The sequence below is a fragment of the Camellia sinensis genome, chromosome 12 (genome assembly GCF_055761805.1).
Source record: "Camellia sinensis isolate YWXY chromosome 12, ASM5576180v1, whole genome shotgun sequence".
NCBI classification, from domain to species: domain Eukaryota; kingdom Viridiplantae; phylum Streptophyta; class Magnoliopsida; order Ericales; family Theaceae; genus Camellia; species Camellia sinensis.
In genome coordinates, this window is record NC_138972.1 from 47091299 (window position 1) to 47119158 (window position 27860).

The following is a 27860-nucleotide window of genomic DNA, read 5'->3' on the forward strand; positions in this document are numbered from 1 at the left end:
TGCTTCAGAAAACTTGTTTTTCATTCTTTGTTCAGCATTTATTCTCAAAGGCTAACAAAAGATTACGACTACGAAAAAAATATTGCCAGAGTCGGTGAACAAAATTGCATGATCAGAAGTTATAGACCTCATATATGTCTTCTGGCAATACAATAAGTAAAAAGAATGGCCAAAAGCTAACATGTTCAAATCACATACTTTTTAAGGTTGTTTACCAGAAAAATTAGCAGAGGAAGCAGAATCATAAACTATCTCTTGGAAAATTCTTGGCTGCGCTTGGCGGCAGCAACAACAGCATTCATGAGGATCCCACGAAACCCACCCTTCTCCAACTCATGAATACCGGCAATGGTGGTCCCGCCAGGTGATGCAACATCATCTTTAAGCTGGCCCGGATGCTTCCCTCCCTTGCTAACCATAGATGCTGCTCCCAATACCTACAAACAAAGAATTTTTAATTGTTCCAGCACCATGTGCATATTGTGATTATTACCACAATGGGCTTTAAAAGAAGGCTACTAGTCAATTTTTTTGTGAGCATGAATTCAGATACTCAAGTCATTTAAACTTTGAAACATCAAAAACAATAAAGAAAAATATATATATATATATATATATGTAGAGCGTTGTTGCAATGAAACTGTAGCCAGCAGGATCTCTCTGTCTCTCAATTTGCATCAAATGATGAGCGAGGTTGCCTTCTGCATTTTGGCTTAAGAAACACTGTCCAAGCCATGTCCCAAATGTTTCCAGCCCAAAAAATTAATTAAAAATTTGGGCACATCTTTGTGGCATGTTCAACATATCTCCAGCCACGTCCGAGGTGTGTCCATGTCCAGTATGTGGTGGACCATTTTGGCGTGTCGTGTCCATGCTTCATAGCCTATACGAGAAACAAGAGAATTTCCAACCACTGTATGATTATACCAAGGGTCACACTTGAGCCCATATTTATTTGCCTTAGTCATGGATGAAACGGCAAGGAATTCACACTAAACTAGAAACCTGGAGAGAAGCACTGGACTCAAAAGGGTTTAAAGTACGACTAAAACTAAATAATGTAACTTTAGTGACAATAGAATTAGAAATAGCTGGATGTAAAGATTCAAAACTGGAACTCTGGGAGATACCGAAGAGTGAACAATTTCATTACTTACGTTCGATAATTAAAAATGATGGAAAGGTTAGAGATAATGTGACTGATGGAATCAAAGCAAGTTGGCACAAGGGAAGGAGTGCTTCTGACAATTTTGCCTTCATAATATTCAATTCTAAGGAAGAATTCGATCTTACAAGAGGAAGGTGAGATAGAGAGAATGGCTTCGATCTTTTTGAAATTGTTTAAAGAAAGGATAGCTTGGCCCAATGATAAAGACTTGTCATTAGTGTCCTTGTGGCATGGCTTTGAGTTGAGGAATAGCTCTCCAAAATTGGCAGCAAAGTTGCGGACCTCTATTTTGAATATAGAAACTAGAATATTATGTTAAATATAAGAATTAGAATAGGAATTAGAATATTTTTATTTTGATTGTAGGAATCTCTTCTTGTTTATATTGTTTCCTAAAATTGTATCATGAATATATTATATATACATGGCTTCTACCTCATTCAAGGTAAGCCAATTCAATTTTTTTCATTTATTTGGTATCAGAGCCAAAGCAAAGAAACCCTAGCCTTCTACTTACCTTCTTCCTCCGTTGTTCTTCCTCTGTCGGCACTGCCAACATCATCTGCAGCCCCCTTTCCTCCTCCTAAGCCTTCAGCAGCCCTACCCGCCTCATCTTCTTCACTTGACGGGCCCCTCCTCTTCTAGACCACCCAACACCTGTCCTTTCTCTCCCCTCAGCAGGTCTTCTCCACCCCTACCGAGGCTTCAGTAGGTGCCAACCAGGAACTTTCCTGGTGTTTGGTGCTTCGTGAACCCTTCAAGGGTGGTCCGGGCCATCTTTTTCCCTTCCTAGGGTAATGTGCTGAATGTATTAAGCACTGTCTCTGCTTTTTTTTATTTATTATTCAATGGGCTACCAGGTTTGTTTGGTAGCAGTTATTTGGATACGCCGTGAGTTCTTTTTTCCAGTGTCTTGAGTTTTATTTGGACTGTGTTGCTACGTGTTTTTCAGCCCCTATTTTTACACCATGACTGAGCCATCTCTTGTTGTCTCTTCTGATGTACCCACCAAACCTATCCCAGTTGGTTCTGATTTTTCTCTTTCTCATCACATTCCTGTTAATCATATTACGATTGTGGTGTTGAATGGAACAAAAATTTTGTTGCATGGAGCCGTTCCCTTAAACTCTATTTAGGGGGAAGGGGAAAGGTCCATTGGATTTTACCTACTACTACCCAGCTAGCTGTGACCAACCCTACCCGTGCTTAGTAGGATATTGATAATTGTACTATCTTGGGATGGATGTTCAGCTCCATGAAGGATCGGATTTACCGCATGTTCCTTTATTGCGACATTGTTTCGATTCTATTGCGTGCCTTATCATAGATATATGTTCATGTCCCTAATTTCTGATGGGTTTAGACTCTGAGTTTGAATCTCTTCGAACTCAGATTTTAAGCACATCACCCATACCGTCTCTTTATGAGGCCTTTGCCACCATTGATAGTGATGAGCATCGTAGGCGTCTGATTCTGTCGAGCCCTCCTCCTGTGCCTCCGGTTTCCTCTGATCAGATGGCTCTTGCTGCAAAGTCTGGCTCTCGGGGTTCTACAAGTCCGGTTACATGTCATTATTGTGGTGCTTCTAGTTATGTTAAGGCTCGTTGCTTCAAACTTCATCCTGAGTTGCGGCCACAATCTTCTCGTCCTCGTGGTACTAGCACCCCTTACACTGTTGCGTTAGTGGAGGCTACTCCAACGCTAGGGTCTCCTAATATCCCTAATTTATAGGAGTTACAGCCTCAGATTGGTCAGCTTCAGGCTCAGCTTGGATCTCTCACTGCTAGTTCTCATGGCCCATCATCTTCCACTGCTGCCACACTCACTACAGATACTTCTACTGCTTTCCATGTTCGGTCTGCTAGTCCCTTATGGGTTATAGATTCTAGGGCTAATGATCATATGACGGATGAGTTTTTCTTTCTTTCTTCTCCAGTCCCTACTACTATTGCCTAATCCATGTCTGGCCGACGGTTCTTCATCTTATGTTCGTCATAAGGGTGTCGTATCTTTATCCCCTACCATTACTTTATCGTTTGTTTTACATGTTCTAAATTTTGTCTATAATCTCTTATCTGTTAGTCGTCTTGCCAAACAATTTAATTGTGCTATCATCTTCTTATCCTCCTCGTCTTTTACAGGACATGAGTTTGAAGAAGATTTTTGGCAAGGGTTATGAGCGTGATGGGTTTTACTACTTTGGAGATCCACCAGCCAAGCATTCCTTTTCTTCTTTAGCTAGTTTTCAGGCCTCTATTTTGCCTACTTCCATGTCTTGTGTTTTTAATATTCAAACTTTAGCATTATGGCATATGGGTCATGTCACTTTTCAATATTTATGTCAACTTTTTCCGTCATTTAATAAAGCTTGCAAAGATTCTAAATTGCATTGCGTGGTTTGTGAGTTATCTAAGCATACTCGTACTAGCTACATCTCTCATATGATTCATGCTCCTTTGATCTTATACATTTTGATGTCTGAAGTCCTTCCCCTGTCACTGCTTTTTCTGGTCACAAGTATTATGTAACTTTTATTGATGATCACACTAGATGCACTTAGGTTTTTATCTACTTTGTCGTAAGTCTGACGTGTTTTCCATTGTTGTTCAATTTTTACAAATGGTTAGAACTCAATTTCATACAGTTGTTCGGAATATCCGTTTTGATAATAATGAGGAATATATTTCTAATAAATTTCATACCCATCTTAATCAAACTAGTATTCTTCAACAACCTACTTGCCCTCGAATCTCTAAACAAAATGGTGTTGCTGAACGAAAAAATCATTATATTATGTCTGTTGTCTGGTGTGTTCTTCGGGATACGGGCGTTCCCCAGTCTTATTAGCATATGGCTGTCCTTACTGTTGTTTATGTTATTAATAGGACCCCGAGTCGTGTGTTAAATGGTCTCACTCCGTTTCATATCCTTATGCCCGCTTCCACTTTGTTTCCTCTCTTACCTCGTGTCTTTGGGTGTACCTGTTTTGTTCAAAATCAGAGTCCCACTTGCACTAAGTTAGATGACACATCTATTCGTTCTGTCTTCTTAGTCGACTCTTCCATGTCCAAAGGGTATAGGTGTTATGATCCTGTGCCTCGCCACTTTCATCACACTTTGGATGTTACTTTTTGTGAGAATCTTCCTTTCTTTTGTACTAACCCTCCTTTGCAGGCTTCTCCTCCCGTTACTTCCATTATTCGCCCGGTGCCCATTTTGGACGAGGTTGAGGATGAGGTTGTTCCCCTCTCCTTCTCAACCTTTGCCTCCTCTCCCATTGCAAATATACTCCCGTCGCCTACGCACTCAGCCCCCCCTGCTGCCTCTCCAATCTGTAGGTCATGTAACTCTTCTCCTTTAGCTCCTCTACTTCCTTGCCGTAACCCACCTCAGGATCGACATCCTCTAAATCATTTGGGTTATTTGAGTAGTACTAATCATTTTATTTCCCAGTATCTTTCCTATGACAAGGTTTTCAATTCTTACCATTCTTTCCTTAGCAAGCTTGAGTCGGAATCCATTCCTCATTCCGTGTCTGCAGCTCTTCAGAATCCCAAATGGGCCGCGGCCATGCAGATTGAGATGGCGGCTTTAGAATAGAATCACACTTGGGATCTTGTACCTTTACCTCCTGTGGAAAGCACGGTTGGTTGCAAATAGGTGTTCACTATCAAGTACCTCACTGATGGCTCAATCGACTGTAACAAAGCCTGACTAGTGGCCAAAGGTTTTACACAGATTCTTGGCAAGGACTTGGTTCCACTTTTGCCCGTGTCACCAAGTTTACTTCTGTGCGTCTCCTTATTTCCTTTGCAGCATCACATTCTTGGCCTCTTCATCAGCTTGATATCAAGAATGCATTTCTTTATGAAGATCTCCTTGAGACGATTTACATGGCTCCTACACTCGGTTTTCGGGCTGAGGGGGAGTATTCGGGAAAAGTGTGCCAGTTACATAAATCCTTATATAGTCTGAAACAGTCTCCATGAACATGGCTTGGTCGCTTCAATTCTGTTATTATATCTATGGGCTTTGTTCAGTGTCACTCAGATCACACTTGTTTCAATCGCCATAATTCTGCTGGTCAGTATATAGTCTCGTTAGTCTATGTGGATGATATTATTCCCACAAGTGATGACTTTGTCGGCATTGGTCAAGTAAAGAACTTGGGCCAAACTTTTGATATTAAGGATCTGGGATGTCTCAAATATTTTATGGGAATTGAAGTGGCTCGCTCAAAGGAGGGGTTCTCCTTGTCTCAAAGGAAGTACACCATTGACTTGTTTAAGGATACTGGTATGTTAAGGTGTAAACTTGCTTCTACTCCAATGAATCCTAATGTCAAGCTCACATCAAAGTCTGGTGAGTTGCTGAATGACCTAGGCATGTATCAGTGCCTTGTTGGATGCCTCATTTATTTGACCAACACTAACCTGATTTGACATTTGCAGTTAGTGTTGTCAGTTAGGTCATGCATGCACCTCGTACAGAGCACCTTGACACGGTTTATCACATTTTGAGGCCTTTGAAGACGTTTCCTGGCTTGGGATTGTTCTTCACAATAGCTCTCCAATCTGGGCTCTCATGTTTCACAGATGCTAACTATGAAGAATCTAGGACAAATAGGCGTTCCACTTCTGGCTTCTATACTTTCTATGGTGATCATCTTATCTCATGGAAAAGTAAGAAGAAGGCAGTTGTTTCTAGGTCTTCTGCAGAGGTTGAATATCGAGCTATGGCACATGGAACGTGAGATTCTTTGGCTTCGCTTTATTCTAGCAAGGTTGAGTTTTGAAGAGACTATTCCTTCCTCTTTATTTTGTGACAACAAATCTGCTATTATATTATCCTTTGATTTTGTGCTTCATGAGCATACCAAGCATATCAAGGTAGACATACATTTTATCAAAGAAAAGGTTCGGACTGACATTGTGCGTCCACCCTTTGTCTCTTCTTCTCAGCAGTTAGCAAACATGTTCACAAAATCTGTGGAACCAATGTTGCTCCAGTCTTCTATTGACAAGTTATGTTTATTGAACATCTTCACGCCAGTTTGAGAGGGAGTGTTGAAGATAGAAACTAGAATATTATGTTGAATATAGGAATTAGAATATTTTTATTTTGATTGTGGGAATCTCTTCTTGTTTATATTGTTTCTAGGAATCTCTTCTTGTTTATATTGTTTCCTAAAATTGTATCATGAATATATTATATATACATGGCTTCTACCTCATTCAAGGTAAGCCAATTCAATTCTTTTCATTCTATTCCCTAGACCCCACTTTATATTGGGTTTCCTAGGGCTTTGAAATTCTTCAAGTCCACGTTATACTCTAATTGTTTATTATTCTGCAAAGTTCAATTTAAAGTCCACAATTCAATTATAGGACCTTGAATGTTACTGTTAGAATTTACCTACACCTACCACCACCTACTACCACACCTACTACACCTACCACCAATTTACCCTCACCTACTCCTCACCTACTACCCAAACCCTCTCCTATATAATGAGCTACTCTGCTTTGTAATATAACACAACAATATACATCAATCAATAATACAATTCTCTATTTCTCTTTATACATCAATTTTAACATGGTATCAGAGCAAGGTTAGCTCTTGGTGATCTTCACCTTCCGGCGGGCGGCAACCTTGCCTTCACCGCCCGCCGGACCCCAACCATGCTTATTGAAACCTCCATCAACTCCATTACCTTCTGGTCCATCATCTCCAACCGCAATCAATCTTGACAAGTCACAATGGGTCACCATGAGTCAACCACTGCCAACACACAAGCTTCATGTGCTACAAGCTCTGCTTCAGTGAGCTGTGTAGAGAGTCTGATGACAGAGATAGTCTCTTCTTACTGCAATCACTTGTACGCCAACAAGCCAGAGCTCGCTGCTCGAAGGATCGAAGCTATTGGCTATCACGTCGGCCACCAGCTCTCTGAAAGGTATACGATGGACCGGCCACGGTTCAGTGATCATCTAGAGGCAATCAAGTTCATCTGCAAGGATTTCTGGACTGAGCTCTTCAAGAAGCAGATAGACAATTTAAAGACCAATCATAGAGGTACCTTTGTGCTACAAGACAATCAATTCAACTGGCTTTCACACATGTCAATTGAACCGTCCTCTCAAAACTCTGGTTCAGTTCAAGATCCATCTACTATGGCTGAAAGTAAGGCAGCACAAGCTACAGGCATGTATCTTTACTTCCCATGTGGGCTCATACGGGAAGCGCTATCGAACTTGGGAATTCCTTGTGCGGTTTCTGCAGATATATCGAACCTTCCTGCTTGTTCATTTGTGATCCGGATAAAGGCCTGATGAGTGGTATTAACAGAGGGATTGAGGCTTCTGTTCAGTTCAATGATCTGACCCACACCAAAGATGTGTTCTTCTTTCTACTCTCTCTCTACTCAACGACATCCACCAGGGTGACCACTTTCCAACCCCTTATCCACCACCTTTTGCACATACCCATACTTTTTTTTTTTTTTTTTTTTAAACCACTCTCCACCAAACAAGCCAGACAGACTACTTATCACCAAACCACTTGCAGCACATGTATGGCCATTATAATATTACAACATGCTAGCAAAAATCAACCCACATGATCCCCTTTTCTTTTCTTTTCTTTATTTTCCACTTTCAAACCCTCTCTTTTTTATTCTCTTTGATCACCCCATGTCTGACCAAACACCACTCTTTCTTTTTATTTCACACTTTTCTTTTATTTTAAAGATATATATATATATATATTTTATTATAATATATTTTTCTATCCCTACTTTTATTTTATTTTATTTTATTTTTTGTTTTTTCTATCTTTCTTTTTCCATCAATATTTCATTATTATACCACTCGTTAGTGAGCATCACCCTTTTTTCCATTTTCTTATTATTATTTTTTATATTCCACACAAAAAAAAAACAACACCCAAAACCATTTACCACTTTGCACAACAACCCATATTTTATTCATCTCAGGGGTTCACCCCGATCCACATTTTACACCACATAAAAAAAAAAAAAAAAAAAAAAAAAAAAAAAAAAAACCACACAAGATCACCATCACAACAACAACAGATTTGTTTTCTTTTCTGCCGACGGCCACCCACCGACCTCACTTCCACTACTCTGCCGCCGGTCTCTTCTTTTTGCCTCCATCCTGGGCAGTCCTTGACGGTGCGGCCTCCGTGTTTCCTTGTCCACCGAGCACGTTCACTCCCCCATACTCCTCCACTGCAGCATATGGTGTCCCTCCAAATCGGAACATCACGGTGGCCTTCGGCTTCAACTCCTTGTTTTCTGTCTTTAGCACACTTATCTCTGCTCACGCATCCTTATACATGCGTTGGAGCAGAGCCAGCTAGGAGTTTAACTGTTGCACCTCATTTGTCCTGCTCTGCAGCCGGTGCGACAAGTTTGTTACCGCCGTCATGCTTTCCACACATGCCTTCAGAGTATACTGATTGGCCTCCACATCCGACTACACTGCCATTCTTTGCTCCACCGACCGCATCGGAAAGTTCAACGGAGCAAACTCCGGGGCGCTTGGTTGCGGTTCCAGTGCCACCGCACCGGTTCTCTCTCTTGTTGACTCGTTGAGGTCGGGAAAGAGGGTGAGCAGTCCACGGGAAGACGAAGACGAAGCCATTTTCTGGGCAACAGAGTGTTATACAGAATCTCTCTCAGAAATCTCTCTCAGAATATCTCTCACAGGTGTTTTTGCCTCAACCTCAGCCTCTGTCTTATAGCCGAGGCAGCCACGCGCATCGCGCGCCTCTTGACGCCCGACAAACTGGCACGCCTTTTCATGGCACATCGTTTGATAAAGTGGGCACGCCTTTTGATGGCACGCCTTTTGAAAAATTGGGCACACCTTTTGAGGGTGCAACTTTTACAAGGGTCCGACAAGACTCTATAAACTGTCCCGACATTTGATACCGGTTAGCTTTTTTAAGGGTCCGACAAGACTCTGTAAACTGTCCCGACATTGATTCCGGTTAGCTCCTTTATGGGTCCGACAAGACTCTGTAAACTGTCCCGACATAGATTCCGGTTAGTTTCTACAAGGGTCCGACAAGACTCTGTAAACTGTCCCGACATTGATTCCGGTTAGCTCCTTTATGGGTCCGACAAGACTCTGTAAACTGTCCCGACATTGATTCCGGTTAGTTTCTACAAGGGTCCAACAAGACTCCGTAAACTGTCACAACAACTGTCACAGCATTGTCTGCTACAACGGTCCGACATGACCCCATAAACTGTCTTCTACATCGGTCTGGCACCACCATACAGTGTCCTCTACAATGTTATGACACCACCATCCAGTGTCCTCTACCACGTTATGACACCACCATACAGTGCCATCACCAACGGTCTGACACGACCATACAGTGTCTCCTATCTTTTTTTATTTTTATGTATTTTCTTGTTTTACTCCTCTCTCCAAACTCAAGTTGGTTAGTTTCTATCCTCCTTGAGTTTGCGGGGGGCTGTTAGAATTTACCTACACCTACCACCACCTACTACCACACCTACTACACCTACCACCAATTTACCCTCACCTACTCCTCACCTACTACCCAAACCCTCTCCTATATAATGAGCTACTCTGCTTTGTAATATAACACAACAATATACATCAATCAATAATACAATTCTCTATTTCTCTTTATACATCAATTTTAACAGTTACTTTGCTTCACCCTAATCCAAATTCAATTTTGGATGCACTAAAAATATCACAAAGTCAAAAGTACTTGTTAAAGTGTAAAAGAAGAAGCAAGTACGAAAATTCTGAAATATTTGGAATGGAAGTCCAAATCACCCCATTTGATGGGACTTAAGGCTTGATTTGGTTTGGTTTGGTTTGGGAAGTCCAAATCATGTTAAGGACAGCAAAAACAATGAGGTATTTGAAACAGATCGTCAAAATAGTAAATTTTAATAGAATCATAAGTCATGACTGCTTACATCCAGGATTACATGACTCTGTAAAAAATTAAGTTACAAATAAGAGCAGGTGAACTCACAGTTTGAGAAGCTAGGCCCAGTGCGAGTTCTCGTGGTAATCCTGCAGCCACCCCTCCATCAGCCAAAGCCTCTATTGCTAAGTAAATATATGCTGGGCCGCTGCCACTGAACATTTTGAGGAGAAAGAAATATATCGTTATTCGTTATAAAAAACAATTCATTCATCTCTATCCATCCAAATAAAGGAACATTCGTACAATTCCATACATGGGTTCGTATGTCCACCACTGAATGGAAAAGAAGGAAAACTTCTAGCATGGACCCACAAGCCCATATATAAAGCTCAAACAATAGCAGTGCCTATAGGCAATAGGCAAATGAAAGATGCTAGGACTTGTATGTGGGGTTTTTAATTAGCATGGTTCTTAAATCATAACAAACCACATACCTCAGCCCAGTTATTGCATCAAACAGCTTCTCATCAGCTTTCCATATCTTGCCAATTGCCCCAAACAACTTAGCTATTAACTCTCCATCTTCCTCTGTTGCCGCTGCTCCCAAGCTCATAACTACGTGAAGGCAGACAAAACTTTAATACTAACATATTTGCAATATTGATGAAAATCAAAAAATGAAATCCGAGCTCAGGGGGGGAGTTGGATTGCTAATTTTCTTTGAACCAAAATATAAATGTAATCTGACAAACAATTTAAGCTTTCAAGGCCAAGAAGTTGTAAACAAATCCTAAAGCTTTTGTCAAAGATACATCAATGCGTGTTTAACTACCATGTTTCTGGAAGACAACAATCTTCCCATAAGAAACATTCTTCCTGCTGCTTCCTATAATGTATAATTCAAAGATAGTATATTTGTTGCTGACGTGATGCAGCTTAGTTGATGCAAGATTCACATCAAGTTCCTAGTGAAGTTAAGAGTTTTTTTATGGAGTCCTTTTCTTAATTACATTTCTTGTTTTCCCTCTTTCAGATATTTTTGGGTTAAATGATGGAACCTTCTCTCTCTTCATTTCCCTCTATAGCTTCTCTCTATGTCCTCTTTCTTCCTATATTCTTTCTTCTCTGCTTCTACTGCATCTCCACTTCTTGTCTACCCCTTCTACTCTGGTTCTGCTCTTTTATTGCTTCTTCTATATCTCAATTTCTCTCTCAATATTTACTGTCATGTTTATTTGCACATCACAAGTTCGACAAAATTGTTCTGAACCACTGTTTCGGATCTAGCATCCTTAACCACATTGTCCCAAGAAAATGCTTTCTAAGTGTTATTGGTATAACAAATCCCAGTGAAACCTTCACAAACATGACTGCTTTTTTTTTTTTTCTTTTTTTTTCAGTGAGTACATGACTCAGCTCTTGATTAAAGTAACAATTCTATCTCTAAATAGATTTCTCATCCACTTAATATGGATACAAGACACCAAATGGTGAAACAAATTAAAAACTGGAATATACTGCATTTTAGATTCCCATTCATCTGCTATTACAGCAGAAGTCAGATTTCCCAAAATTTCATGATCTAGAATTTGGGATTAACCAACATCCCTATGCAATTTTGCAGTGACTCAGTCATCACAAATAAAAGGGAAAACCAAAACGAGGACTAAAGAATTCAGTAATCTCATACTCAACAAGAACAATGTTGAACACTTGCAACTTGCATCACTATTTTCAATGGTTTATGATGTACGATGGTTTATAAAAGAGGAATCTTAGTTTAAAAAAAGATTGATTACTAGGAATTGTGTAACTTTCAGCTCTTAGGTTTTCCCATGCCTTTCATACTGATGAATGTTGACAATAACAAGAACAAGATGACTTTACAAATGCATAATAACGAAATATTAATCACGAAAATTTTAATTTGATAATAGACCGACATCTGCCCATTTAAAGGAAATACTGAAGAAAACATATGACACCATAAGAAAGCGGGCAAGAATTGATACCTGATGCCGCCTCCCCTACAGCAGCAGGAGTATTCGGTATCACCCTAATAAATCGATTGTGACCGGCCCATTCCTGGATGAAACACAATAATGGCTTTCATGAAAATGTGTAAATATAACAGATATCCAAACTCGAAATAGTGTAGTCTCCATAATATAATTGCATTCATAAAAAATGCTAGAGGGTGAATAACAGAGACACAGGACAGAACAGCATAAAGCACGTGAAAGAGCAGATATTCTCAAGAATGGATGCACCTGAAATGAGTTTGCACCAATGGCATCTCAAGTCATTAAAAAAATTAAAAACATAAACTTCGAGAGATAATTTAGAATGAGTTAAATAGACTGAATGTTTTGCTTAAAATCCCACACACATAGTTGCATTGCACATCCACCCAGGGCCATTGTATAATGGAGCAGCAAGAAACAGAATGAGAAGTAAGGAGTTCCGTGGTACACTGGTGAATCAAGAGTATCTGCGGAATCAAAGCCATGAGGAGTGGAGAGAAAAGCAAGGAACTTTTGTGGACAACTTCTTCAGTGAGGTTAACCAGGTTTTGGTTGTAACAAATCTCGTCTTAGATCTTATAACTCTTAATTCATAATGGGTTGTTAGTTGGCTAGGTGTACCCATAGTTTTTCACCTCGAGGAGAAATCTTCAAGGTTTTCCACGATAAAATTTCATGTGTCCTAGATAACAATAAGCATAAGACCTTAACGAGCTAAGAGTTCATTAAGAAATTTTTCATATTTATTTTCTATGCAATTGATGTGTGGATACTTATTGATTAATTGATCATATCTTGACAAGGCAACTTAAATAATAATTAGCTTAAAATTTGCCAACCAACTTTAGGAGTTTGACCTATTCACCTCATTTATGCACAAACTTGTCAATCTCCACTATTCCAAATTCATCTAAATCATCACCGTCAGGAATTTGAGGAGAATGGTCATATCCACATTGTCATAGTAGAAATGTCTAAGGTAGAGCAGATAACTAGGATCGCAGAGGTGAATTCAAAAGCCCTAATGCTTGTTTGAAACAAAGATACTTCGATTTCAAACCGCCATAATGATAGCTGTCAATAGCATAGGCTTATGCTCAACTCCGTTAGCAAGCAAAAAGTTTTGAATAAGATGCAGCTACTCAGTAACTCAAGCTTCAAATGCACATGAATGTTCTTTTTCTTTCCACGGCCAGAACAATAACAGGTTGCCATTGAAGAATATGAATGTGTGTGTGTATATATTTGTGAAAGCATACAAATGATGTTGAGGTGCATATAGTGACTTATAAAACAATCAAAACAGATTCACATGTTCTAGGAAAAGTTAGGGAAAGGTTGGCCCTCAATGCACTTTGGTTCTCAGCCTTGTCCATTAGAAGTTGAAAGCCACCTAGAAGTTCAAACCTAATATTTTGCGATTACATCTTTTAAAATCTATTCACAAACTTATACAAAATTGAGGGCACTAGCCTTAAGTAACTGTAGCAAATGGAAAGGAAATCACACTCAAATTAGTATTATTTTTCACAGAAGAAGCATGGAATGGACTATTAGTTTCATTGGTCTTCCTAATCCATTAACATCAAATAAGCACAGAAGAATTATAGTTCTTTCTTCTTTTCAATGTTGTGAACCACCAAATCAAAGACTTCTTTCCAAAGATGATAAAAAAAAATAATAAAAAAATAAATGCCTTACTCCTTGTTTGCCACCAAAGGTGTGATGATTTTGTTGATAAGTGTATTTCCCCTCTCAGCCAATAGTGAAGAATTATAAAAAAAAATTGAAAATATGTACGAAAGAAAGAGGACTTTTAAACATAATTGCAGGTTAAATTACTTTATTAATTCACACAATCTTATTAAATGAAAGACTCTTGGAGCCTGGTCAACGGTCTTCCAAAAGAAAAAGAAAAAGAAAAGAAAAGAAAATTAACAATTAAGCTAATTTCAATTCATTCTCTGTATACATTATTATATTTAAATGTTGTGAAGCTGCAAAAAATCAACTTATACAGGATACAATATAATATAAGTTCTAATGCTCCAAGCATGACAAAATTTTCCACCTCGTGGCCTATGAGATGGAAAATTTAAATTGACCACGCCATCATGATTCACAAACTCAAGCAGTCACTTTCACATGGCAACAATTGCCTACAGGTCCAAAACAGCAAAGCTGTATTTATTTATTTATTTTCAAATGTTTCACTCTATTACATGGACTCTTCTACTTACCCCACGTACCTGTGTCCATTGGGTATGACCTGGGTAAACGAATGAGTATCCGTACACAATTTAGACACTTAGATCCTCTAATTTTATATGATAGTTTCAAGAAAAGACACTCACTTTTGCTAGTAAAGAAACCTTTCTAGTTTGTTACATGAATGGGTGATATAAATTTCATATTTTCCCTAAATCTCATTTAAATTGAAGTAAATTTCTAAATAATTCACATTTTATGTAAGAATATTATACAATATACGATATATATACATATTTAAGGCATGTCTCCATACTATACCCAACTTTTGGATACATATCTCAATATCCTAATATTTTGGTTTAGGAAGATATGATGCTTGGATACACTCGCACTTGGTACTCGTACCCTAGTCCATGTAACACACCAAAGCAGACTATTATACAATATTAAGAGCACAAACAAACATTCTTAATAATCTATGCACACAGATTTAACACAAATAACCAAATAAAAAATAAGCTGAAGATACGTACTCATAGACATTAAAATTAAGATAACTCTACTCTTGCAAGGGGCATTATGTTACATAATATTAAAATAGAATGGAATAAGGCTTTCAGCTTTAGTAAATTCATCGATCAAGGAATATTACGTGCAATGAGCCATAGACAGTTGTGGTGCCAAACCTGGAGATCTGCTAAATTAACTCCTGCAGCAACAGAAACCAGAAGCTGCTTCTCTGACAGTAGTGGTCTCAATTGCAAGGCCACTTCCTTAACTGCAACGCCATGAAACAGCATAATGACAATGGTAAATAGAGAATTATGTGAAAATTGTTATACATAAGTCAGATATTATAATCTAATATACATAGGAATAGGCTATCCAGAGGAGCACTTAAAAAATAATTTTATTGCATGAGAAGCTAAAGAGAAGTGGTCCCATATAAGAAGCTCCCTCAAATGATTCAAAAAATTCACCATTTACCTACTACACCAAATCAACAATGTTATAAACATGCATATGCTTAAAAAATTTAATGTTAATTGCACCACATGCAGATTAGTACTTTTTTTGTTCACCATTAGAAGAAGATGACAATAATATCTATAGGAGAGACAAAACAATGTAGCAATGTCAGGAGAAAAACATGCATATAGATTCCACTAATTGGCGATTTATTCCTTTTTGCTTACTATGTACACTAACTGCTAATGATTTCACAGAAAAGCCATGCAAGGAAATAAACGGCTTTTTATTGGGTTTTCAAGAATATCTTAGTGATTTAATGTTCCCTAGAGTCATTTTTATTTGGAAACATCATTAGTCCTGTACATACATGTATATTGCTCAGATCAGTATCAGTGGGCAGCAAAGCTGCATCAACTTCTTTAGTGCAAAGATTTTTTCAGATCCATGGGTCACTCTCTTTGTATTACTCTTATACACGCATATAAATAGTATCAATCAACATTAATGGGAAAGGGAGGGGCATCAACATGAGCAAAGAATTTTCTAGATCCATCAGGGGACCATGGCCCCACCTGCCACCCTGGCCATATTGCATATGAGAAGATCTAAAACTTTCCAAAGCTTCATTTTGTTCTTATCCAATATTGTACACGAACTTACGAAGTTACAAAGCATTATGAGAAATCTCCTTATGTCATCCAAGTTTGTACATGAACTTACAAAGCACCCCAAGGAATCTCATTATGTTCTCATCCAAGTTTCTGATGAACTTAGGAAAACAAAATGTGATAAAGGTGGTTGTTTTCATGAACTAGTTGGGCCAATATGCTGCAAACATCCACAATATGCTATTTGAGTAAGTGGGAGATGTACTATTGTACCTGTTGAAAAATGGGTTGGGTTTAGAACCCAGATCCAACTAGATCGCCCATATTGGCATGACCCAGTTAGGAGAGATTCAGATAATAACAGAACTTATCTGTTAGTTGAAATTTGAATAAAGGATAATTATTAATATGAGATAAATATTAATATTGGATAAACATTATCCGAAATAATATACGTATCCTCATAGGGGTCTCTCAGCTTTCCTATATAAACAAAACTTGGGTTTTGTATTATGTACAAGGAAAAAAATACAGAAACTCTCACTCTTGTTCTCTCTCCATAGAAATGCAATATAGCCTTTGTGTTAAAATCCACCTACTCTCCACCTACTTCACCCACTTAAACCTACTCCACTAAACCTAACCCACTACACCACTACCACCTCACCTACTCCACTAAACCTAACCCACTACACACTACCACCTCCACTTCACCTACTCCTTACCTACTACACACTCACCCTCTTCTATATATAGGAATCATGAATCATTGTAATAGACATCAATTAACAATACATCAATAATAATACATACAATTTATTCTCTCTCTTTCTCTATACATTATTTCTTACATGGTATCAGAGCTGGTTTAAAACCTAGTATTTTCGCTTCCCCGGCGGGCGGCAACCTCACCTTAGCCGCCCGCCGGGCCTCAACCTATTCCGCTGATAAAATCAACAAAGATTTGTGCAACTGTAGTCATGTGTGAGGCTGATGGAGAAGAATTCTTCACCTCATATGACGAGACAGTCTGGAACTGGAAACACTGCAACATTCTGCTCTGGAATTCTGCAGCAGCTAGATTATAGCTTGGTTGAGTGCCAAGCTTTGGTTCTTCCACCCACTCTTGAACTTGCCCAGCAAAGTGTGAAGGTTCATGCTTGTGTTGGAGGGACTAGTGTGCGCGAAGATCAGCGCATTCTCTCCAGTGGGGTTCATGTTGTTCTTGGTACTCCTGGTCGTGTGTTTGACATGTTGCGGAGACAATCACTTCGCCCTGTTTACATCAAAATGTTTGTCTTGGATGAAGCTGATGAAATGCTGTCACGAGGTTTTTAAAAATCAGATCTATGATATTTTCCAGTTGCTGCCACCCAAAATCCAGGTTGGGGTGTTCTCAGTTGCTGCCACCCAAAATCCAGGTTGGGGTGTTCTCTGCCACAATGCCACCAGAGGCTCTTGAAATCACCAGGAAATTCATGAATAAGCCTGGAAAGAGAAAAAGCTCATGCTAGGATTTGCGAAGTGATTCGCTGCAGAAATTTTGGCTTTGGATGAAACCCTTACCATACTCCACTCATTCTCTCCAACTGTTCTAATTTTTTATTTTTATTATTATTATTATTATATCAAATAATCAATGCACTCATGTTCCCCACTAACAGTGTCCACTTTTGACACAAACCATTTTCAATCCATCATTTCTCCTTCACCTTTTGCACCCCACTCACCGACTCTCTCTCCACTTTATCACATGGGTTTGTCCTTCTCTCTCCTCCATTTGATTTCAAAAATCACTTATTTTTATTTATTTTTTCCAAGTCACTTTTCCTCTTTTTTAAATACCCCACTTTATTTTGAAACAATCGCACTGATGTTTTTCATATAATCCATCTATAAATATTTTTTATCTATTTTCTTTCTCCCTTGTTTTCTTTCATTTTATTTTTATTTTTTCAACAAAAAAAAAAAAAAAAAAAAAAAAAAAAAAAAAACAACATTTTACAAACTTGTCATTTCTTCATGCCGGGGATCAACCCCGATCAGCATTTTACACCATAAAAAAAAAAAATAAAAAAAAAATAAATAAATAAAAAAACACAAAACACAACCAACACAAATCGGAACAGTGGGATTTTTCTTCTCGCCTATTCCGCCGGTCTTTTCTTCTTGCCTCCGTCCTGGGTGGTCCTTGCCGGTGTTGCCTCCGTGCTTCCTAGACCACCAAGCAAGTTGCCTCCTCCCTGCTCCTCCACTACAGCATACGGTGGACCTCCAAATCGGAACATCACGGTGGCCTTCCGCTTCAGCTCCTTGTTTTCCGCCTTCAGCACACTTATCTCTGCTCGCGCATCCTTATACATGCGCTGGAGCAGAGCCAATTGGCCATTTAAATGCTGCACCTCATTTGTCCTGCTCTGCAGCCGGTGCGACAAGTTTGTGACCGCAGTCATGGTTTCCACACATGACTTCAGAGTATACTGATTGGCCTCAATATCAGTTTGCACCGCCATTTTTTGCTCCACCGACGGCATCGGAAAGTTCAACGGAACAAACACAGAGGTGTTTGGTTGAGGTTCACTGGCCACCGCACCAGTTCTCTCTCTTGTTGACTCATTGAGGTCGGGAAAAAGAGTGAGCAGACCACGGGACGAAGAGGCCATATTCTGGGTAGCTGAACGGGAAGACGAGGCCATGTTATGGGTTGCTGAGTGTTTCAGAGAAAGGTTGGTTACAGAATGGCAACAGAGTGTTCCAGAATCTCTTTCTCAAAAACGGAAGAGTTTTTTCAAAGGATTTTCGGCGGTTTCAGACTGGTTTGCACAGCCTCCGCCTCAACCTTGGTTAAATAGCCGAGGCCGACACGCCACTCTGTCGCTCACGTGCCTCGCCGCGTCTCCGGCTCACCTTTTAATGGCTCGACGCTTTCTGTCAGGCACGCCTTTTGATGAAGTGGGCGCGCCTTTTGAGGGCGCGACTTTTGAGGGCTCACTATATATATCCATATATATATATATTTGGGCAGCCTATATACACCATCATACAGTGTATTTTTTAAGGGTCCGACAAGACTCTGTAAACTGTCCCGACATTGATTCCGGTTAGCTCCTTCATGGGTCCGACAAGACTCTGTAAACTGTCCCGACATTGATTCCGGTTAGCTCCTTTATGGGTCCGACAAGACTCCGTCAACTGTCCCGACATTGATTCCGGTTAGTTTCTACAAGGGTCCAGCAAGACTCCGTAAACTGTCTTCTACAACGGTCCGACATGACCCCATAAACTGTCTTCTACAAGGGTCCAGCAAGACTCCGTAAACTGTCACCACAACTGTCACAACATTGTCTGCTACAACGGTCCGACATGACCCCATAAACTGTCTTCTACATCGGTCTGACACCGCCATCCAGTGTCCTCTACACCGTTATGACACCACCATACAGTGTCCTCTACATGGTTATGACACCCCCATACAGTGTCCTCTACAACGTTATGACACCAGCATCCAGTGTCTTCACCAATGGTCTGACACGACCATACAGTGTCTCTTATCCTCTTTTATTTTTATGTATTTTCTTGTTTTGTTACTCTCTCCAAACTCAAGTTGGTTAGTTCCTATCCCCCTTGAGTTTGCGGGGGGCTGTTAAAATCCACCTACTCTCCACCTACTTCACCCACTTAAACCTACTCCACTAAACCTAACCCACTACACCACTACCACCTCACCTACTCCACTAAACCTAACCCACTACACACTACCACCTCCACTTCACCTACTCCTTACCTACTACACACTCACCCTCTTCTATATATAGGAATCATGAATCATTGTAATAGACATCAATTAACAATACATCAATAATAATACATACAATTTATTCTCTCTCTTTCTCTATACATTATTTCTTACACTTTGTACTATGAGTTGTGTGGGTAGAGCTCCAGTAGTTCTACTCCGTCACTTGTGGAGTGAAGAAGAAGATTCTAAGAGTTCGCAATTCATCAATCAATCCAAATTTGTCGTGTGATTAGTTTACCTAAAAGGTATGCCCGAATCCATATTCTTCTGCTGCGTATATGTATATATTTATTCCTACATCACCAATCAAGTCAAAGGTATCTAAGATATTCATACCTAATAATTTTCCACAAAGTGATGATGACACGAGCTAAAGCATCTGCACAACTAGGACATGAAGTTCATCATTTTATAGTTTGACAAATTAAAATTAAAATGACTTAAACTGGATAAAGTATGTTTACTGCATCTTAACCATTTCTGCCAATACCAATAAACTAAGGGACTAACCTATAAAGCCCTCCTTCACCTATTACACAAACATAAGGAGAGAGCATTTACACTCTATTTGGATGGAGAGGTTTGGTGAGAAAATAAAGGAAATGGTGAGAATGAGGTTTCTCATCACTTGTTTGGATGATTAATGAGGTGAGTAATGGTGAGAAAGGAAGAGAAATGGCGAGAACGACAAATCACTCATAATTTAAGTTCTGTTTCTCACCAAAAGTGGTGAGATTTGGTGAGAAACCAAAATTACTCTTTACAAAAAAAATTTATAATCCTAAATTATCCCTCTAAATACAAAGCAAATAAGATAAAAAGACATGTATCCTATTTTAATCAATATTCATCCAAACAAGAAGGTGAGAACCCACAATCATTTCTTTTCTTCTCTCACCTAGATGAGAAACGACAATCATTTCCTTTCTTTTCTCACCCCATAATCCAAACAAAGTGTTAGTTTTGAACTAATAATACTTTGAGTTTACGTATCTATTATAGAAATGTCAACTTAAGGATTTGAAGATTTTTCACTCTTGATTGGTATGATTCATGGGACACATTTACCCTTAGTGAAGTTGTCAAATCAATAATCAAATTGTGAATCAAATCGAATCAAGAGACATTAAGATTTAGTACAAACTATAAAAATATACATATTAAATATTAAATAATTGTATATATGAAATAATTTTTTTTTTTTTTTTTTGGTATATATTATAAAATACTTCTTACATAAGAACATGATTATATCGTCTAATTGGGAAGACATTGCCTTCTTTGCAAAAGACATGGCCCAAATCCCACCAACTATAGAATTATTAAAAAATTATAACATAATCTCACTTTGCATTAAAAAAATGGACTTAGGAACCATATATAGAGTACAATAAGAAGAATGAGTTCAAAGAAATCCTTTGTTTTAAAACCTAAAACACTTTAAAGGAGTGTATGCTTATTGTTTATAAAAAGTTTTACAAATAACAGTTGTAGAACTATTGGGTCTAACTGACCTGACCCATGTAATACTGAACCATATTTATTTCACTAAAATACCAATAGATAATTCATAGGCAAAAGTTACTTTAACCTTAAACATCCTCAAAAGATGTATTATGACATTTTTCAAAGAAAAAGAAAAAGAAAAAATTAAGAATATGTTAGGTTTGACTAGACCTGATTGGATCTAATTGATTTCAAATTCTCTAGTGGCCAAAATTACAAAAAATCATACATAGGTATTGGTTATATTCATACTAACATCCATCGAATTTTGGCTTGCCCGAATCGCCCGAATTTGTGCATGCTAGTTGTCTGGCCGATCATCCGGCAACAAAGGTGACAACCGCGGTAGACAAGGGTTGCATCGGTCATCCGAGGCGGTCGACCAGCATGCACAAATTAGGACGATTCGGACAAACTCAAATTCGGTGGATAAATCATTTTTGGAAGTTGTATTATGCCATTTCACTAAAAAATGTAAAAAATTGTCAAAATCTGTTGGACAAAATAGTTTCAAAAATCTCTTGAATCATATGATTTACCATAGATTCCATATCAAAATAGATTCGTATTGATCTATGCATAAATCACGAATCATGATCGTGAATCGTAAGATTATCATGACTGAGAACTTTGGAAAATTTTCATATCCGAATCTTATTAAAAGCAGCCTCATTGCTCACCTGATAACAATATCCTTTTATCTAAATTACAATTTTTGTATTAATCCTCAACAATATTTTAAAGGCGGAATACTTCATCCTATGCTCCCATCATGACATCAATTGGGGTGGCATTGAAAGCCATGAATGTCAAAGAAGAAGATTTATATTCCCAAGTGTTATGGTCCTTTAGTTTTTAAGGAAAGTAAAATTAAAACTTACTAAAAATTTACGCATGACTTAAATTTTTTTTTTAAAAAAAAAAATACATATATTTATATTTTTTTTTAAATTAAGATCAGCCTTTTGTTGATCTAACGTTTTTTAGACCAAGGTCAAGAATATGAATATGCATAAGCATCCATAATAACTACTTCATCGTCGTAATTTGGTGAAAAAAATTGGAATGAGCTACTTAGTTTTTTGGGTTTTCTAGCTTCTTAGGTTAAAGCCAAATGTAATTTCTTCTAGAAAACTATATTACTGTTCTTCATTAGGTCTTGATTTCAGTTCCCCTTTTTATTCTTTTCCCAAATCTCATTTCAATTATATGCATGATCTGCAACATCATTTTCAAACTACTCTACACAAAATCAAAGATAAATTTCTTCAATGAAATTTGAGTATAAGATAAAGGATGTTGACTTTCTATGAGATAGAAATTGTTATTTATCATCTTTTTGGGCCTTGTTATCACCTCCTTTAGAGGGATTCCTTTTATTTCTAGAGATATGAGGGTGGTCTGCAATAGATATGTAGTGAGAGACTTTGTTTAGTTTTGTATTCACTCTTTGGGGGACTCCTTGTCCTCCAATTTTCTTGTATTCTTCTTCTTTCTTAATAATACTTCTTTTGTTTTGTTGATGACAATAGATATATATATATAACTTGGGGCCTAGGAGTGTGCTCTCTCTAGGTCTTAGGTTCAACTCCCATTAGGAGCAATCTGTTCTTTGGGGCCACGCCCGCAGGTTCTACCCGAGATTTGCTAGATCCACATGAAGGAGACACTTTGCATGGGTCCCAGGATTAGTCAAGGTGCATGTAAGCTGGCCCGAATACCCGGCCATAAAAAAAAAAATTCTATATAGTGATTTTGTCAGATCATACTCTCTTACTGACTATACAAAAACATGTACAAGCAGAAACCATGGTTATCAAAATCCCGATTCGAATCGTAGGATCTTACAATTCTACGACTTCAGTTGGCCAAACGATCCAGATCACACAAGGATCTTAAATTTAGTAGAAACTTAAAGTAACTACGATCCAAGTCATAAAATAATGTAAAATCGCATACGATCCCAATTCTACTACAATCCCGATCCTACCAATTTTTTTTGTTATTATTTATTTCTTATATATATGTGTATATCTATATAAAAAAATTGACTATAAACTCATTTTTTAAACGTCTCCTCTAATTTATGTTAATATAGAATATACATTATATCAAATTTATCAATTTCCTTTAATCTTTTTAAAATTATACAACAAAGATTATCATTATTCGATAATTTTTTATTTTATTTTGCATTAAAAGTAGGATCTTATGATTCTCGATCCGATTTTACGATCCGATCCACAAGCCCCTCCCAATGATCCTCCTTGGGATCCCAATTTTAACAACCTTGGTAGAAACAAGTAAAAAAGTGAGCTTCAACTAAACTTTGTGCTTTTTGATGGCAAGACATGGATGTTTACAAATTCCCTCCCTACGATTAGTCAAGGTTAAGGACTTGAAGGGCTTTGTCATGTCTCAATCTGACACACACACACGCGCATGCATGCGCGCGCACACAGATTTTGCCTAGCACTGCAATTGAATAGAGAGAATCGGATGAAGTCAACAATTTCTTTCTCAATATTCCTCCCCTACGAATTCTACTTGAGAATCTTTTATAGGTTCCATTTAAGGTCAAGCATAGCTGCTTGGGCCTGTAAAGAGTATTTTTATGTCTACCAATCTAAAACTAATCATACAATAATACCACTTAAACATCTGGATATCTTGATATTAGAACTTATATATATATAAGAATCTAACGACGATTTTACGTGTTGGTGTCAGGCTACCTAACATACAACTCTCCTAATATGGAGTTGGGACCAGCTATGTAAAAGACAAAGCGCTAAACACGACACGGATGGAGTCATTTAGATAACTTGATATTGTCTTCATTAATTTCAATGGTTATTTATTTTTATTCCTCTTCCATAGCAGTCCCCATTTTACTTTTTATGTTTTGGCCAAGAAACCTCATCTGTTTTTTCTTTCTTTTGATATATGCACTAAGAAACTTTCAAAAAAGAAAATTGGTCAAATCAAGCTATAACTAGAACCACATGCTTCTACACAATTCCAATAAAGAACTGAATTTTGGGATATATCACATTTCCCTCACCATCAGACACACAAGTCATTTATACAATATATCATGTAGCCTTTTCCATAATAATTTAGGCATCACATCACAATAGAAAAAGAGAAGAATAGAAAAAGTATCAAAGCAAGAAACATAGCATCGTCACCACGCATTGGCCAAAATATTTTCACGCTACAAGCATTAGTAGCATACATACCAGAATTAGGTTAGAGAGCTACAAGAAAATGTTAAGTGGAAAAATAATGCAAGGCAAATTTCATACCAATCTGAGGTTTGACAGAGAAGATGATTACATCACTGTCTTCAACTACCTGGAGATGATATACAGAACACAGATTTAACATTAAACACAAAACTCTGGACATATTTTGATGATAGAAAGACAGACGCAAAGGGAAAACCACAACTAGATCTTGACCGAGACAAAACAAATCAAATAATTAATAAATTTTAGCTCTGAACTTAACCACTTATATGATATATGATTTGATAATAAAAACAAAATATAAAAGAAACCTTTAACAGATATAAACCGAAAAAATTACTGTTTGAATGTAAGAACTGAGTTGCAGCTTTAAAAAATAACTTTTAAAAAAAATTAAGAGGAAAGAAAAAAAAAGAAAAAAAAAAAAAACAGTTGGTGGTTTAGAATCTTGAGATGATACACCACAAAAACAAATATCATATTCTTCATTACAAAAGTGCTCGTATAACATTACCTAGACTTATATTTTATTGTAACAAAAATAGGATCATATAAGATATATCCAGATCATTAAAAACGATTACCACCCATAAAATAAAATTTTCAAAATTGGCAAAAAAGAACAAAAGAAAACAAATTATTATATATACTATTATATAAAGTGCACCCCAAATTGAAGTTGTGTAAAGCTGATTTTATTTCTAGAATTATGCAACAATTTATGTAACTAACATTACGCGCACACCAATGCGTTTGGCTGATCAGTTTAGTGTGAACACGAAACCGAAGCAGTGTAAAGCTGTTTTATTTCTAAAATTATCCAACAATTTATATAAATGCTGTGTTTTGCACACAATTCATACACACACGGACAGATCAAACAAGGGGCCAGGGAAGTCACATGCCCTGCCTCACTTTTGAAATATATATATATAACATAACTTAAGAATACAAGATGTGCCCAAGTGACTCCCTACCCCTCACATACTCCCCCCGTCGTTCTGTAAGGTCTCCTCCCCCACCCCCCTTACTTTTCTATCACAGCACAAAGAAAATAACTATAAAGCATGAGTACTTCAAAAATATTATCGTACACATACCAGGTAATTATCCAATACGGGTATGCGTACTAGGTACGTGAGATACATTTCTAGTGTCTGGTATGCAAGATACTCTGGGTACGGCTTGGGTACGAGACGGGTATGGCTTGGGTATGAGATAGGTATGGCATGAGTACAGGACGAGTATGGCATAAGTACAGCTTGGGTGCGGGACAGGTACTTTTGTGGATACTTTGAGGCAAAACTATAATTTTTTTTTACAAAAAAGGGATACTGAACAATTATATTGTGCCTATTTTTAAAACTTTAACAATATAGGGTATTTTTACAATTATGAAAAATATAAAAAAAAATAATTGAAATTCTTTTTCGACCATTACAAAAATACTTTAATTATTTTTTGCGTTTGATTTTTAATTATTACATGTCATTTACCAGTACAAATTATAAAAATATATACCTTAAAGAAAGTACACCAGACCATACCTGTACCCTTTTTTTTTTTTTTTGCTTTGTTGTATCACGTACTCGTAGCATACACACCTGCACCGCAACTGTGCTTCCTAGGACACTGTCCTATCATTGTGCTCTCTCCAATAAAGCTCATGACACTTAATGATCAATTTGATATATATATATATATATATATTGTCGACATGAGAGTCACAAGGTTGAATGGAATTACTAATGTTACTAGGAAAATGGTGGAGCTATGAATATTGTGAAGAACCGACTGCGAATCCGAATGGGTGAACAAAACGTGGTTGTACACATAGAAAGAGACAATCCTTTTACCTCATTGATAATGATATTATCATGGAAAGGTTTAAAATGAGAGTCATCATTTATTTGGGGCACCATGTGGGGGCACCATGTGGATTTGTCCCAAGACCACATAAAATTTTTCTGAAAATTCATCAGGATCAATTATCAAAGTTTTTATGATTAATACTAAAAAGTTGTAATAATTAACTCTAAATTAATTTTCTGGCTCCACCACTGCATTCACATTCTAGAAAAATATGTATACATAAGATCTATTCTAAGAAACCCTGAAAAGTGGAGACAGAAAGAGGTTTATTTTACACCATAACAAGATTAAAGAATTACAAATTGCGATGTATGTATATATATATGGATAGATCTAGATATAGATATAGATATAGATAGAGAAAAGCATGCATGTAAATATTAGACTGGGGAGAGAGGATATGAGAGATTGATGTACCTGATTATTGAGATCGACAACTTTGACGCCGAAGGACTCGAAAGCAGCTCTGCGAGCGGAGCCGAGGTGAGCGGTTCGGATCCTGGAAGCCGGCAATAAGCCTGATTTGACGACGCCTCTGGCGATGCTCTCCGCCATTTTTCCGGCACCGATGAACCCTAGCTTGTAACTGTCGCTTGGAATCGGAGTAATTACACCCGCCATTGCTGGACCCTGCACAGCTCTCTCTCTCTCTCTCTCTCTGAGGCTCTCCCTCTATGGAATTAAAAAAAAAAAAATGGGGTGTTGTTTTGGAGGGAAGGGATTTGACAGTTGCCTCCTCCACTGTTTCCGAAATATCTACCTCAATTAGAATCAAGATCTAACAATAAAAGTTAATTAAATCAAGATCTAAGAATAAAAGTTAATTAAATCAAGATCTAACAATAAAAGTTAATTTTATTAGACAATCTAACAATAAAAGTTAATTTTATTAGACAATTATAAATATAAGAATAAATAATAAGGTTGTAAACTTAAATTATTAATTTTATAAAATAAAATGTGATTTATTTATGTATTTATAATTGTCTGATAAATCTAATTTTTTTATAAATAACCTTTATTGTGAAACTTATGAAGGATATAGTTTTGATCATCAAAGTGAATTCGAATTGAGGTCATAAGAGGAGTATGGATGAGTATAGAGAGATGAAGTATGAAAGAAAGTGTATCTCTCATATGGATCTCATACTCATATAAAACATTTAGTAAAAAAATTAATAACATTTTTGGAGTCTCTAATATTATTATTTTTTTTAAATATTTCATCCCTCAATTTTTTTTCTCTCTCCAAACTCTTTCAAATCATGTGGCAAAACCAATCAACCCTCTTCAAATTATCTATCACATCATTAGGAGAAAAAAATTAGGGAATATAGCGTTACTCAAATTATAAATACATTCATTGAGATTTGTTTAAAATGCATATGATCTCTTGTAATTTTAAAAATTATAAATATCTCTTTTTTATAATTTTTTATTTAATAGAATTGATAGAAAAAATAAAATTTTTAACTGTTCTCTTATACAATAACAAAATTACTAAAT

The 27860-nt window shown here is 37.4% G+C and overlaps 1 protein-coding gene and 1 pseudogene across 1 annotated transcript; one reads left to right on the plus strand and one right to left on the minus strand.

Annotated features, from left to right (window-relative positions):
• Positions 1-27140, minus strand: P5CR (pyrroline-5- carboxylate (P5C) reductase). The gene is made up of 7 exons (XM_082898467.1): positions 26772-27140; positions 24540-24588; positions 15033-15124; positions 12124-12196; positions 10606-10726; positions 10217-10322; positions 1-437 (listed from the first exon to the last, which is right to left on the minus strand). The coding sequence occupies exons 1-7, from the start codon at positions 26973-26975 to the stop codon at positions 249-251; spliced, it is 834 nt and encodes a 277-aa protein (XP_082754593.1). The 5' UTR covers positions 26976-27140; the 3' UTR covers positions 1-248.
• LOC114263647 (uncharacterized) lies at positions 6916-7566 on the plus strand (annotated as a pseudogene).
• Positions 27141-27860: the final 720 nt, after the last annotated feature.

Excerpts from the sequence above, each read along its gene's own strand:
- P5CR (XM_082898467.1), bottom strand. The coding sequence starts at position 26,975 with ATGGCGGGTGTAATTACTCCGATTCCAAGCGACAGTTACAAGCTAGGG. Across the intron at positions 15,125-24,539 it reads CTCTGTCAAACCTCAGATTG|TTAAGGAAGTGGCCTTGCAA; the intron begins GTATGAAATTTG and ends ATGGCGTTGCAG. Across the intron at positions 12,197-15,032 it reads TTAATTTAGCAGATCTCCAG|GAATGGGCCGGTCACAATCG; the intron begins GTTTGGCACCAC and ends TGTTTCATCCAG.